The 16,517-nt window shown below is 44.5% G+C and overlaps 1 protein-coding gene across 2 annotated transcripts in view; it reads left to right on the forward strand.

Moving 5' to 3' along the window:
* The window catches only part of STAM2 (signal transducing adaptor molecule 2), a 310,306-nt gene that overhangs the window by 207,033 nt on the left and 86,756 nt on the right, over window positions 1–16,517 (forward strand). For both annotated transcript variants that reach the window (XM_069225179.1, XM_069225180.1), the window contains exon 11: window positions 3,698–3,752. In XM_069225179.1, coding sequence (XP_069081280.1) covers window positions 3,698–3,752 — 55 coding nt within the window. The remainder of the gene's footprint in view (window positions 1–3,697; window positions 3,753–16,517) is intronic.

Consider the following 16,517-nt stretch of genomic DNA (forward strand, 5'->3'; position numbering starts at 1 on the left):
CCTTGGCGGTCTTCCCGCCAGATTTAGATGTCTGCAGTTCCATAGGCGAAAACCCGTTTGAGTCCTGTGGACTCCGCTAAAGAACCCCATTTGCCATTGATGGGGCCATAGGAAACAGTGGTTGATGACAGGACTCCAGCTACACTTGCCACCTGAATCTGAATTGGCGGATTGGGGGGAGAAGGGATGAAAACCCCAATGTTTTCCAATTCCACTCAGTTTTCTACTGGACAGATTCCTCTGTGGCTGTGGTTGGGGAAGGGAGGTCACTGCACATGAGCACGGGACCACTCCAGACATGTACATTTCACAGTAATCTTTTTAAGTTACTGTGACATAAATATGTCAGCGACACGAGTGGATCAGACACAGGTGGGGATACACTGGTACACAACATATCGCACACACACACACACAACTGGCTTTATAGTGCCAATATTCATTGGCAAATTAATGCTGACACTACAATGAAGGTACAATCAGATCTGTCAAATGTGTCTGTATGTGCGCTTTGCCAGAGGACCTGTACCCTTCATGTTGTGCCGTGAGTTGTGTGTGTGTGTGTATCAGTATGTGTGTGCACGATGCAGTTGGCTGGGTGAAGTGGGTGGAGCTGGAGTGGGTGATGTGGTTGTGTAAGAATGTGTGCCATTGCATAGGGCATTGATGTTGTGTTTTGCTGGGTGCAACATTGAGTTGAGTGGTGTTTTATGGCAGTCATTGTCACGATGTGTGTAGTTGTGCTTGTATGTGTAGATGAGTGTGCAGTTGTGTTGGCTGTTGTGGTTGTGTTGGCTGTTGTGGTTGTGTTGTGTTGTGTGTGAGTGTAGTGTCGATGTTGTGCCATGGATGTTCTTCAGTGTGTGTTTGTGACATGTCCGTGTTGTGTCAGAATGGCAATGGATATGGGTGTGTATGAGGTGTCGTGTGTGATGCAGGGGGACGCAGCAGGACACGTGGCTCAGGTAGTGTGTGTGTGTGACTTATTTCTATTCTGTAGCTACTGCCATTGTCGGCTATCCATTGGGTCCTGCCATGTCCTCCCTCCGTTAAAGAACCGCCACCATTACGCCGCCTGCAGGTCTGTGACATCTAATTACGGCGGAAGGAAGACCGTTGGCTTGGATGTCTTCTCGGGTCTTCTGCCTACGCAACTTGGTGGTGCAACCACCAAGACCTAAATCAGGCCCATATACTCAGCGGGCATAGCAGTAGGCTGTGGACAAGATGAGTTCCATGAGGTTGGACAGCCATTAGCCAAAATCCCCATGAAGCCATAGCCTTTTGGTAGGAAGTTCTGAAAAGAAGTTTGATATTCTCATCCAAGGGAGGTCCCCCTATGGTGGATACTTTTGTCGACTTTGCCAGGTGAAGATTTATTTAACCTTCCAACTTATAAACATTATTGAAAGTCAAGATCCCTTCAGCGGGGCAAATCAGCCAGTTGAGTTTGACTAGTGTAATGTTGGTGGTTGTGGCTCTGCAGCAGTCCAGTTGTAGCCTCTGTTTTTTTTGGTAAAAATACTTGAAAAAGTTCCAGCGTTTAGGGTTAGGCAGGTGTAGTACAATCTGACGCTTATCCAAGGACCCCAGGAGTTTAGGGACACGACATGGGGGTCGGGACTCACTACAGGGAAAGCCACCAGCAAGGTCCAGGGCAAGTCCAGTTGGAACTGGTGAGCTGAACTCTTCATGAAGGTGAACGTCTTGCAGCTTTTGAGTCCCTGTGACGTACCCTTGAGTCCCTGTGGCTTACCAGAAGACTAGCCAATTAGCCATTGGAGGCTACTCTTCTTCTCTCCTGGGTTCAAGTGGGAGCAAGTCCAGCTTTTGGGGGTTTCTTGCCACAGGTTACATTAAGTGCAGTCCTCTTTCTGAAGTACAAAGGTTTCAATAAATGCAGTCCTTCTTCTGTTTTCCTCAGGTCCAGCAGTGTTCTGAGGAAGAGATCCAGGAATGCCAATTTTGTGCCAATCACTAACTTGCCAGTGGCGGGTGACTCCCTAACTAATAGGGGAAAAGTTCTCAGGGGCAACCCTATCCACTTTGTCCTAATTTCCTGGAGATTAGGCCCTAAAGAATCCCACAGTGCTGTGCTCTGCCAAAATCCAACATGGCAACATCTTTCTTCCTTTAGTCAGAGCTTCTGGGCACACACATGACTTGTGTCTAGGGAAATGAGGAACACCCCTTCCAAAACTATTTCTGTGACAGATCTCTCTCCCCCCCCCCCGACCCTCCCCCCCCCAGGGATCACTCTCTGGGTACTTGTGTTAGTTTCATCTGCCTATCTCAGGGACTACCACTTTGAAGCTATACCCAGGGTCAAACCTCTTCTCAGCCCTCCCTTACCTGAGAGCAGTTCACACCTCCCATCAGGCTGCCAGGTGACAGTTGGGAAGTTGGGAATTATCTCGGAAAGGGCAACTAGAGGCTTTTGGGCAGGAAAATGCCACCTTTCTAAAAGTACCTCTTTTAAAATAATAATTTACTATCAGACTTTGCCATCAAAGTGGATTTTAATTTTAAATTAATTTGAGTCTTTGAATCATGGTTATAGCTATTCTCAAACTGAAGTTATACATTTTAAGGCATTATAATTTAACCCATTGCTTTTCAGAAAAAGCTAGTGTTGCCACAGCAAAAAATGACTTTGAAGGTTTTTCATGACCAGAACACATATAACTTAAGCACAGATGTCCTACTTTTTAAATACTATTCACCCTACCTTATAGGCACTTAGGGCCTGCTTTAGGGGTGGCACGTGTAAGCTCTCTATTGTGCGTGACTGTTTAGGAGGAATACTCAAAGCTCAACTGTCAGCTACTATCCACTTCATGAAAGTGCCATTTTCAGAATTGCAATTTAAAATCCAACTTCACCATAAGTTAGGATTTTTTAAATTGTGATTCCAGAGATACCATAGCTGAACTAGTTATCCCTTCCCATTTGGATATTACACATATAAAATATAATATAGCAACTCCGATGTTATCCTATGGGAGCGATAGGCCTTGCTGTAGTGAAAAACAAATTTAAGAGTTTCACTATCAGGGCGTTTAAAACCCTGACCTCTTGGCTGTCCAGGGCGTAACCTAGGGGTGACTTGTATATATTAAAAGGGAAGGTTTAAGCTTGGCAAAATGTGTATTTTGCCAGGATGGATTTGCAGTTTTAAAACTGGACACTCATGCTTTGTTTGTCACTTTAGTAATGGCACAATAGGTGCTGCAATCCACTAGTGACATTTAACCGTCGCTGGGTGTACAGAGTACCATGTACTAGGGACTTCTAGGTAAGTTAAATATGCCAATCAGGCATTAGCCAGTTGTATATGTTTTAGGAGTTAGAGCACATACACTGGACACTGAATGGCAGCACCCCAGTTTTCAGAGTCCAGACACTGGCAACAAAATCTGGCAAAAAGTATTGAGGAGGATGACGTTGCAAACACATCTCCTATTTTGTCCTGACCAAAGTCCATGTCAACAATGATTTTAAACATATTTGTAGAGCATTTAAACACTTGGCTTTGTAAAGATAAAGTCATATGACACCCAGACCTATTCTGCTTAGCTTCCAAACCCCATATGAATCCACAGATTTTTATTTACTGTGTGCATGCAAGATGTGCTGACTATGGAGAAGTTTGAATTAGCTTTCATTCAGAGTTACTACCAACATATTTGTTTTTTAGATGCCTGCCAACAGATGTGCCCCATGATTGATGACAAACTTGAGGAAATAGATAGGTGAGCCGTATGTTTTTTTTTCTGTTATGCCATATGTCCTCTTTCGGGAGATTTGGTTTTATGATAAATTGTCCCTTGTGTTTTCGCTTGTAATCTTCTTCTGACTTAACCATTTGTCTTAATTGTGGTTTAATCCCAGAGGTGTAGGACACTCCTTTGGGGTGCAGAGATGTTGCGATTTATGTTGAAATGATTACCACCAACCAGTGCGTCTTTCAGGTTCTTGGGTATTCCCATCTGTTCTTCTGAAAGCCCCACCTCTCCCCCCCACACTCACCTTGAAACCCCAGCTCAAAGCAAACCACTTAATGAACTTGGTTTTCCTTATTCCAAAAAGTCATTGGTAAGTGTCCCTAAATAGGAGTAAATGGTGTTTCTTATGCCCAGAAATAGACTGGTCTGTGTCTGATTTTCAGTGTGAGACTTTTGAACATAATGCCACAGATGATTAAATGACCATTCTGGTGCGGTTGCTTCTGGTAGTAAAGAATCAAAATTGGTTTGTGTCCTCAGAACCTATCCAGTATTGGATCCTTCATAGATTCACATGCTTGAATCTTCCCCGTTGTCGAAGTGGGAGTCCCACGGTATCCAATAAAGCAGTATATTATAATAACCATAGAGAGTACATTGCAAATGGGCCTGAAATTTGCTAGTCTATCCATGTCATTTTTTTAAATGGACCAAACTTGAACTATAACCAATCAGTCGACAGCACAATCTAGAACACTCCCAAAAGAAACTCCCCTCCTCAGATTTTCACCGCATGTCGAGTGTGAAGGGAGTCTCCCTGAGCTCTGCCCAGTCCTTTCCACAGATTACTTCAGATAAGGTTTGGACTTTCATTTAAATCCAATTATGTCTGATTCTAGAGGCCCCTTTCGTCCCTGCAAGACCTGTGGGAAAAAGAGAGTTCATGAGGATGATCCACATAAAAATTGTAACTATTGCCTTCACCCTCCTCATAAGCCAAAAGAAAGCAAAATCTGTCGAACTTTCCCAACAAAAGCTTTGAGAGACAGAGAAAGCAGATTGTTGCTGTGGCTACTGAGAACTAAAGCCCAAAACACATCTTCTGTTGAGGAATAGTGCCTCTGTCTCGAAGTCTCATAAAAGGGCTAGATCTCTAGAGGAACTTCTGAGGAGACCAGAAAATCCCTCATAATTCATCACCAGTCAAAGGATTCAAAAAAGAGAGAGAAAGAAAAACAATCCTCTACAGAGGCAGCTTCATCTGCTCCAGCTACCCCCTGTAAGCCACTAAAGTAAAAAAGACATAAATCTCCTGTCTTCATTCACCGTCTACGGCAACATCGTCAACAACCACCTTCATCACTGTATCGCTGACGAGACCATCTGCGTCTACAATGACATCTTCCATGCAGGGTCCAATTTCATCTATGAGAATCTCAGAGATGCCTAAGACTTCGCCAACTGCACCGTCGACAACATCACCGTCAGTGACGCTCCCACCATCGACAATACTGTCCTCAACAAGGCTAAAGATAAAAACTTGCCATAAACCCACTCTGGCATACACTACAAACTATTCACCCCTTCTCCCAAGCCACCTTCTAGACATGGGTCAGAGGATGAAGGACCTTTTGGGCCAACTCATAGACCTTCAGAACTCCATGTAAAATACACACATTTATGCCTAGTACATTAATAGAGGATGTCCAAGACATGCTGTCAGGCTACAAATGGCACTTTCCTCCACAAACAGGGGTCCCACCATCCACCCCGCCACGTAAAGTTTCTGTTCCGGCATCAGTATTCTGCCTCCAATTACTGCCAGAATGACACCGCCACCATACGCTGTCTCCCCTCCTAAAGACGATCCTTCCACTTCAGAGGATTACGCCAGGGAAGAAGGCAAATTACCGTCTCAGCCAGACAACTGGAAGGATTACATCATTCCTACTCCATCTCTACCTCAACACCTTCCTGCCGATTCCCCTCTGGAAGACATTGGGGGGCTTCATTCTATTATGGAAAGTATGGTGGAAAAAGGTCACCTTACCATCACAGTGAAGCAATCAGATTGGTTCTTATACAATTTCAAAGATCAGGTGCGGAAATCAGTTAGGTCCATTCCCATCATTGACCACTTATGGCAGGAAGGTGTTAGAATTATGAAGAACCCTGCTAAAGTTCCGGCAGTCGTACCACGTATTGACAAAAAATACAGGGCTCCTGATGATTCTCCTGCATGCCTCATGGGACATCCTAGGCCGGATTCTGTAATCTCACAAGCTGTGCAGAGACGATCTAAAAATATGGCAGCTCCCATCTCAAAACCACCAGATAGAGGCGGTTGACGCCATGACACTATAGGCAAAAGGTTTTCCCTCATGTCGGCCGTTACAGTGAGAGCTGCTAATGCTTTAGCCGTAGGCAGATGTGGTCCGACATCAAACCTATGATTGATCTCATTCCTGAGGAGCAAAGGCAGGATGCAAAAAAGATCTTGCAAGAAGGAGAACAAGCCTCTTCTGAGATCATTGACACTGCCAAGGACATAGCTTTGACAGGGTTTAGACAATTGGTAGGCGCCGCTGTTCTGAGGCATCAGGGTTGGCTCAAAGCCACTTCATTTCGACCTGAGGTGCAAACAAAGATATTAGATATGGCATACAACGGGGATATGCTCTTTGGCAAGCACATAGACGAAGCCCTCCTTGCCATTAAGACAGACATAGACACCGCTAAATCCCTAGGCGCTTTGCATTATAGACGACTGCCTTTCAGGGGGGCAAGTGGACGTGGTTCTTCCTCCTAAAGAGGTCCATACTATCGCTCCCAGCAGTTTCAATTTTACTAACAATATAGAGCTTCTCCAGTATTGGGGTATCTTTCATAGATTCACATGCTTGAATCATTCCCCATCGTCGAAGTGGGAGTCCCACGGTACATAGAAAGCAATAAATAGAGAACAACTTTTTTTTTTTTTTTTTTTCATTGAAGTCAATAGGAAAAAAAACACCTTCAATTGTAGAACTATCAGCCTCTTTAGAAAGAGCCCAAATTTCAGCCAATCAGGCGTGACCACCCCTTTAGAACCCTCAGCACAGAGGCTCAGTCTCTCAGATTTTCTACCGCACGTCGTGTGTAAGGGAGTCTCCCTGAGCTCTGCTCAGTTTTCTATCTCTTCAAGAGAAATTCTTGGAAATTTTCACTTGACTTTTTCTACAGAAGTTTTTCCATCATGTCTACAACAAGAAAAGGTCTGTTTAGGCCTTGTGGGACCTGTGGAAAATTGAGACTTCACTGTGAGGATCCTCACAAGGAATGTATCTACTGCTTACATCCAGAGCATAAGGTCAAGGACTGTAAGATCTGCAGGACCTTTCCCAACAAGACTCTGAGGGACAGAGAAGCCAGGCTCCTACTTTGGCTCCAGAAAAAAAAGGCAAGGGAAGCTCTTTCGGAGGAGGAGAGTGACACTTCTATCACCTCAAAGAAAAGGAAGAGGTTTGTGGAGAGCCTATCCCCTACAAGCAGTAAGTCAGCTAAGAAGCTGCATGCTTTTAAGGACAAGCCAGGGGATCTACCTTCAACATCCAAGGTAGCATGTGGCAAGGTTCACTCAGAGCCATCCACACCTGCTGCTTCTTCAAAGAAGCTTAAGAGGCCTTCAAGCTCACTGCCTCCGTCGACGTCCAGAAAATCTACACCGTCGACGACACCGTCGACGAGCGCTCCGTCAACGTCAGGTCTTCCTTTGACGACGACTACAGTGACGGCCACGCTTACGGCTCCTCCATCACCGATGATAGTAACTTCGTCTCCGCTATCATCTACGACGATAACGTCGGTGAGTCTGAAGTATGGTCCGTCGTCGTCGCACACCTTGAAAATAAAGAAGCCGTCGACGGGTAAGAGGCTGAAATCTTTGCCGTCGACGCATTCATCGACGAGAAAATTCAGAAGATCACCGTCGGTTTCACCGATGAAAATACCGACAACGCACCTGTCGACGACAACCCGGTAGACGCAAACCCCGTCGACGGATGGCGTAGCAATACTGACTTCGTCGACGACACCTTCGTCGACACTGGCAGCACCGATGCCGACTACACAGACGACGGCTCCGTTGACGCCTACACCGTCGACGAGAACACCATCGACAAGTGCTCCGTCGACGGCAGCTCCGTCGACGACTCAATATCCTCACTTTGGAACATCTCCCTATTTGCCGCAGAGAATTTTACCTGTAAAGAGCAAGTCTACTGTATTGCTTCCATCTCATACATCGCCCAGCAAGGTTGCACCAATTCCTCCGCAGCATCTATTTGCTGATGAAGATGATGACGGTGATGTTTATTCTGATGAAAGGATTTCGGCTGAAATCATAGACTCTGCAATTGATGTTTCCTCTACAGGATTTAGACAGTTGGCCGGGGCGGCTGTACTCAGGCGCCAGGGGTGGCTTAAGGCTACCTCTTTTAGGCCTGAAGTTCAATTGAAGATTCTGGACATGCCGTATGATGGCGAGCTTTTGTTTGGCAAGCATGTCGATGATGCATTACAGTAGTGTCCACTCCGGCTAGACCTTCAGAATTTATGGGCCCTACCACAGCACCTTCTTCGGTTCAGGGTATTGCTTCACCTTCATCCGAGGAGGAGCAAGAAGAAGGGGAGATACAAGACTCGGATTCTCTCATTCCGGAGTGGGATGAGTATCAAATCCAAACTCCATCTCCGTCTACACCACCGCCAGTGGACTCTCCACCGCAGGACATTGGGAGTTTCCATAGTGTCATGGAAAGAGCTGCAAAAAGATTCCAGCTGCCAATTACTTCGAAACAGTCGGACTGCTTTCTTTATGACTTTAAAGAAGACACTAGGAAATCGGTAAGGGCCATACCCATTGTTGATTTAATTTGGGAGGAGGGCCTAAAGGTAATGCAGACTCCGTCCTCCATTCCCGCAGTCTTACCGAGACTAGAGTCAGGCAACAAACGAGAGGAAAGTCGGCTTTCAGGGCCAAAGAAAGAGCAAGAAAGCAGTGACCTCATCAAGTGTCTGCACCCAGCCCCTATATCAACACTCTTATAGGGGGTAGAATTTCTAAATTTCTACACCAGTGGTCCAGAATAACTACAGACAAATGGGTATTGGATATTCTCAACCGGGGGCATACACTAGAATTCAACCAACCTCCCCCTCAAGTACCACCAAGAGGTCCCCCGCCAGCCCATCTCAACGAGCTTATGGAACAGATTGCTATTTTAATGAGGAAGGGAGCAATAGAGGTCGTACCAAAGAGCCAGAGGGGAACAGGTTTTTACTACAGTTTTTTCCTTATCCGGAAGAAGACCGGGACTGGAGGCCTATTCTAGACCTTCGTTCGCTCAACAAATACCTCAAGAAACAATCTTTTCGCATGATCTCTCTTCAAGACGTCCTGCGCCTGCTCAACCGAGGGGATTTTATGACATCGTTAGATCTTCAGGACGCATATTTCCACATTCCCATTCACCCCAATCATCGGAAATTCTTGCGGTTCAGGGTGGGAGGCATTCATTTCCAGTTCAGAGTGTTGCCCTTTGGCCTCAGGTCGGCCCCAAGAGTGTTCACCAAGGTTTTGGCGCCAGTGGCGGCCCACCTCAGGTAATTAGGGGTACAGTTGTTCACGTACTTAGACGACTGGCTAATAAAGGCACGTACAACATCGAAGGCTACCAGAGACACGGAGACATGTCTCTCCCTTTTCGGAGCTTTGGGCTTGACAGTCAATTATCCCAAGTCTCACCTGGAGCCCACCCAGAACATCACGTTTCTAGGAGCCATCTTGGACACTGTGCAAGCGAAAGCTTTTGCTTCGCAGGACAGAAGAAAGAAACTTCGAGACTTAGCAACACGTCTCAGCAAAAGAAAGTCCGCTTCAGTGCGGACTTACAAGTCTTTTCTGGGGATGCTATCGTCTTGCATTCCATTGATAAAGAACTGTCGTCTACACATGAGGACTCTTCAACAACAATTAGACAATCAATGGAAGCAGATAGAAGGCTCTTTCGACAATGTAATTCGAATAACCCCTTCAGCAAAGCAGGCTTTCAGGTGGTGGAAGGAAACTCCCCTCGTTTCCGACGGTCTGTCATTTCTGAAGGACAGGACCATACACGTAGTAACAACAGATGCATCCCTAGAGGGATGGGGTGCTCATTTGCAGGATCTTTCAGTGAGGGGAAAATGGTCCACTCGAGAATCAACTCTCCACATAAATGTATTGGAGTTAAGAGCGGTTGCCTTGGCACTCAAATCCTTCCTCACGAACATCAGAGATTCTTCAGTTTTGATAAGAACAGACAACACCACGGTCATGCATTACATCAACAAGCAGGGAGGCACAAGATCTCGGGCATTATCTCTGGAGGCGCAGAAACTGTGGCATTGGGTAATTCAGCATCGAATTTCCATCAGAGCAGGACATCTCCCAGGGATCACCAACACCTGGGCGGATGCCCTAAGCAGGTCTCGGACCAGCTGCCACGAGTGGGAGCTCAATCATTCAGTTCTCAACAGTCTCTTTCGTCGTTGGGGCAAACCCAGTCTAGATCTGTTCGCGACCAGAGACAACAAGAAATGCCAACACTTCGCAAGCTGGCGTCCGCAGAGGGGATCAAAGGGGAATGTGTTTTTGATCAGATGGTCAGGGATTTATGCATACGCTTTTCCCCCGCTTCCACTTATCCCGAGGCTTCTGCAAAAGATGAAGAGGGAAAAATGCAGGATTCTGCTAATTGCTCCCAGATGGCCACGCCAGTTCTGGTTCACAGAACTTCTATTACTTTCGGAACAACCTCACATTCGGCTGAAGGCACTACCGGATTTGTTAACAATGAGCCAGGGTCAGGTTCGTCATCCCAACCCGACATCTCTTCGTTTATCAGCCTGGCTCCTGAATTCTATGAATTCGATGGATTAAATATCCCTCCAGATTGCAGGGAGGTGCTTGCCTGTGCCAGAGCTCAGTCTACAAACCGAACATACAAGTTTAAGTGGAAGAGGTTTTGCTTATGGTGCTCAACTTCCAACATTCATCCTCTAACGTCATCTCCTGAACAAATTTTGCCATATTTCTTGCATTTGGCTAAATCCGGTCTTTCACATTCATCTATTAGGGTGCATCTGGCGGCCATATCCCGTTTCCGACGGACGTCTCACTCACCTTCACTATGGTCGTCCAGAATAATAAAACAATTTCTTAAAGGTTTATTTAGGATGTTTCCACCAATTCATCGTCCTGCACCACAATGGCATTTGAACATTGTGCTCTCCCAATTAATTAAACATCCGTTCGAACCCATTCATAAAGTGGATCTTCATCTCTTTTAAAACAGCCCTACTTCTGGCCTTGACGTCGGCAAAGAGAGTCAGCGATATCCAAGCCTTCACAATTTCTCCACCTTTCCTCCAATTCAAGCCAGAGGTGGTCATTTTGAGAACTAATCCAAAGTTTATACCTAAAGTCCCATCATCTTTTCACCTAAATGAACCAGTGATTCTCAGAACATTTTTTCCAAATCCGCAAACGGCAGCGGAACGACCTCTACATTCTTTAGACATATAACGCTGTTTAAAATTTTATATTCAAAGGACAAGCGGCTTCCGTAAATCTGAACAATTATTTATCAGCTATGGAAAGTTCAATAAGGGTAAAGCAGTCACTAAACAGAGTATAGCGCGCTGGATCTCTTCCGCCATACAGTTGTGCCACCAGTTGGCAGGGAAGCCATTATCATCCAGTGTCAGAGCGCATTCCACTAGAGCGGTATCCACTTCAACAGCTCTATTCACTGGAGTCCCTCTGAATCAGATCTGCAGGGCGGCAACATGGACACGTGCTCACACTTTCACCCAGCATTACTGCCTAGAGGCTTCTGACAAGGTGGATGCTGCGGTAGGACAAGCGGTATTGCGTAATTTATTTGCATAAGGTGAGCCAATAACCTCTTACCCTCCGTCCTCTCTGTATTGTTTGAAGAGTAATTTAAAGTATATAGTTTCATGTGTGTGGGTATAGGTATATGTATTATATAGATATATATATATATAGATATATATATATATATAGATAGATAGTTTATATAGCTAATATGGTTAGCGCTTAATTTGCAAATGTTAATTGCCTATATAGATTCAGATAGCATGCATTATACATAGTCATACTATTGGTGTTACAGGATTCAAATTTTTGTTCTTACTGCTGACTATTCTGATTCAAGCATGTGAATCTATGAAAGATACCCCAATACTGGAGAAGATGAGTTACTTACCTGTAACTGTGGTTCTCCAGTATTGGTATCTTTCATAGATTCACATGCAACCCACCCTCCTCCCCAGAGAGGCTCACCTCCTTTGGTTTTTCCTGTAATCTCTAGTGCGGAGAAATCTGAGAGACTGAGCCTCTGTGCTGAGGGTTCTAAAGGGGTGGTCACGCCTGATTGGCTGAAATTTGGGCTCTTTCTAAAGAGGCTGATAGTTCTACAATTGAAGGTGTTTTTTTTCCTATTGACTTCAATAAAAAAAAAAAAAATCTCTATTTATTGCTTTCTATGTACCGTGGGACTCCCACTTCGACGACGGGGAGTGATTCAAGCATGGGAATCTATGAAAGATACCAATACTGGAGAACCACAGTTACAGGTAAGTAACTCATCTTCTTCACAATCTTACTGCCAACCAACTACGGCTGTTTTCTCTAAGCAGGGATCCCATTGCAGAACTACGCATCAACCCAGAGACACAGGACATAAGCAATGACATAGTCGAAGTACCAGCTGCTCAACCTTCCCAGCATCAAGTATGGGCAAATGTATCCAAATATCTTCACAACTGGAAAACTATCACCTTGGATCAATGGGTATTGGACATAGTGGCTTATGGCCACACCTTAAAATTCACATTAAAACCACCATCCAATCCCCCAAAAGGGACACATTCCCCGCATCTTCACTTGCTGAAAAAAGAGACCAAAGTGATGCTTCTCAAGGGAGCGATAGAAGTAGTTCCAATGGCTCAAAGAGGGAAAGGACTCTATTCCTGTTTTTTCCTCATGCGAAAGAAAACGGGGGAATGGAAACCTATTCTAGATCTCCGACATCTCAACAAGTTCCCCCACAAACAAACTTTCAGAACGATCACTCTTACAGACATATTAAATCTCCTAAACAACGGAGACTGTATGACTTCTCTTGACTTGGAGGACGCTTATTTTCATATCCCCATTCATACCAAGCATCTCAAATATCTTCGGTTCACAGTGGCTGGTACTCACTATCAGTTTCGAGTTCTTCCCTTCTGGCTTAAATCCGCTCCTTACATATTCACCAAGTGTCTAGCACCAGTAACAGCCGTTCTTAGGAAGCAAGCTCACCAGGTCTTTCCATGCCTAGACGACTGGCTATTAAGAGTCAACTCCACAAGGAACACTAGCAACGACAAAAGACTGCATTGCACTCTTTCAAATACTAGGTCTCACAGTCAACAAGAGAAAATCTTTCACAATACCCACTCAGAGAATGACCTTTCTCGGAGCTATCCTGGACACACAGCAGAACAAGGCTTCCTTACACAGGAACGATAAGATCGGCTAGCATCCTTGGCTAAAATAATATCAAAAAGAAAGTTAATTTCAGTGAGTTTGTACAAATCACTCCTAGGTATATCTTCCACAATCAGCCTGGTACTAAATGCATGTCTCAAAATGAAATGCAGGTAGAATTACAAGTTCATTGTAACCAGTCGCAAAGCTCATTCGAGTATTGCATTCTTGTTGCGCCAAAGATGATAAAGGCATTGGACTAGTGAGCTCACCAGTCTCATCTTTCTCAAGGCCTCACGTACACTCTGTTAGTCCCATAGTTTATAATTACGACAGATGCTTCAATGGAAAGACGGGGAGGTCATCGCCAAGATCTGCAGATCCAGGGGAAATGGTCAAGCCATCAAAAGCTGATGCATATCAACAGCTTAGAACTCAAAGCCTTTTTTCTCACGTTACAGGCATTCCTCCCGAGGATACAAGAGTCTCGATTGCGGACACACAACACAACCATCTTGCATTATATAAACGAGCAGGGAGGCACGAGATCCTTAATGCTCTCACAGGAAGCTCAGGTACTATTGGACTGGCTAACAAAATACAACATCTCCCTGAAGGCCGCAGATGTTCCAGGAATGCGCAACACGTTAGCAGATGCACTCCGCAGGACCCACAGTGATTGTCACAAATGGGAGCTGGATCAAGCCCAACTAGACAAAATATTTGGAGCATGGGGGAGGCCAACTCTAGAACTTTTTGCAACGAACTGCAATACCAAATGCCAATTTTATGCAAGTTGGTACCCACTCCCAGGGGCTTGGGGGAATGCCCTTTCAATGCAATGGTCCGAGATCTATGCGTATGGTTTCCCCCATCCCATTATTTCCCAGAGTCATAGCCAAGATGAAGACTGAGTCCTGTCGCCTAATATTAATCGCTCCCAGACTTTCTAAAAGTGAGAGCAGACAGCACAAACAAAACGTATCAACTTAAATGGGAGCAGTTCTGTTGTTGGTGTCAGCCACATAACTTACACCCGTATGAGGCCTCTCTGGAACTAATATTACCTTATCTGTTAATGCTACCGTAATCCGGGCTCATGCATTCCTCAGTGAAAGTGCATTTGGTAGCAATTTCCACATACAGACGCTCTTCAGACACGGCCTCCCTTTTCTCATCGCGATTGATTAAGCAATTCATGAGCGTTTTATTCAGGGTCTATCCTCCAGTAATGTTGCCTCCTCCTCAGTGGCGCCTTAACTTTGTACTCTCACAATTAATTAAATCCTCGTTTGAACCTATACATGAGGCAGACCTTAAGTTCCTTACGTGGAAGATAACTTTCCTCCCAGCAATCACTTCCACTAGAAGGGTCAATGAAATCCAAGCTTTCACTACACAAACACCCTTTCTGCATTTTACTGAGGATTTTGTCATTCTCAAAACAAATCCAAAATTAATTCCTAAAGTTCCTTCTCAATTACATCTCAATCAACCAGTCATTCTCCGAACATATTTTCCCAAGCCAGCATCACCAGCAAAAAAATGCCTCCACACATTGGATGTGAATAGATGTCTTAAGTTCTATCTTCAACGAACTAAAACGTTTCTCAAGTCGGATCAATTGTTACTCTCCTACGGACCTGAGCGACTGGGTTCTGCAGTAACAAAGATAACGATAGCAAGCTGGCTATCGGCAACCATTCAGTTCTGCCGTTCTGCAGCAGGAAACCCTCTGAAAGGCGGCCTAGAGCACATTCAACAAGGGCAGTTCCTATCTCCGCACTCGAGTTCCCATTCCTTCACAAAGTACTACTGCTTTCAGTCCATGCATAGGACGGAGGTGGCCATGGGCCAAACAGTTCTACGACACCTGTTCCAGTAAGGTGAGCCTCTATGGTAAGAAGAATTTTATTTCTGTTACTTATAATTATATCTATTGTTCTTGTAATTTTGTTATTACTGTTGCAGGGTAAACATCTCTGGATACAGTGTTGTGTTGCTATGACTGCTATGTACATCTGATGAACATGAAATAGAAAATTATTTCATACCCATCTGCTTCAATTTTATTATACTGCTTGTTATTCTGATTCAAGCACGTGAATCTATGAAAGATCCAATACTGGATAAGAAATTAGTTACTTACCTGTAACTGCAGTTTGCAGTATTGGTATCTTTCATAGATTCACGTGCGACCCGCCCTCCTTCCCTTAGAGGCTCCCTTTTACTGACTCAGGTAACATAATTCACTCTAATGCTGAAAATCTGAGGACAGGAGCTTCTTTTGGGAGTGTTCTAGAGGGTGCAGTTGCCTGATTGGTTATAGTTCAAGTTTGGTCCATTTAAAAAAATGAAACGGATAGACTAGCAAATTTCAGGCTTTTTTGCATTGTAGACTCTATGGTTATTTTTATATACTGCTTTATAGGATACCGTGGTGCTCCCACTTCAGGGAAGATTCAAGCATGTGAATCTATGAAAGATACCAATACTGGATAACTGCACGTACAGGTAAGTAACTTATTTCTTTCATAGCGTTTAGTGGGTGATTTGCATGCACATTTTTCCTGCTCCATTCTGTTTGCCTGTGAGATTCAAAATGAACAACCTGCATGAAGATAAAGTAAAGAAAAAAGGTTTTAATGGAAACAAGTTAAACTATTCAGTCGCGCTCAATGTAGAATTAACATGCGCTCATAACCAAATCAAAACAAGAAATTGGCAGACATAATCCAAAGGGAAAACCAGCATTAGCAATGCTAATAAGTCTGGCTTATTAATGCACAAAGACAGACCTAAACATCCATGTACATTAATGACTTCCCTACTTCCATCTGGTCTGCTTCCAAAGAGAAACACTATTAATATCTAGTTAACCAAGATGCTTTAATAGCAGTGCAGTGGTAAATATGTTTCCCTAAACGTTCAAGTTCTGACAGCTGGATAAATAAACAAAATGCTCACAGCTATATGAAGGGCAAGAACCTTTTTGTGGAAGCACCCACCTTATGCCAAATCAAAATATGTACTTGTCACTCTCAGCATGTGAGCGAAGCCAAAGCATCCTTCCTGGTGTTACTCACATAATCGTTTGACGACAGCTGCAGTGTCAAGCCAGAACATAAGATTGTGCCTTAGTTGACACTAAAAGTAAGAAATGTTCAGGCTTTAGCCAGCACTGAAATGAAGGAGAGACAGCATGATTAAAT

Source organism: Pleurodeles waltl, chromosome 3_1, assembly GCF_031143425.1.
Source record: "Pleurodeles waltl isolate 20211129_DDA chromosome 3_1, aPleWal1.hap1.20221129, whole genome shotgun sequence".
Classification (NCBI taxonomy): domain Eukaryota; kingdom Metazoa; phylum Chordata; class Amphibia; order Caudata; family Salamandridae; genus Pleurodeles; species Pleurodeles waltl.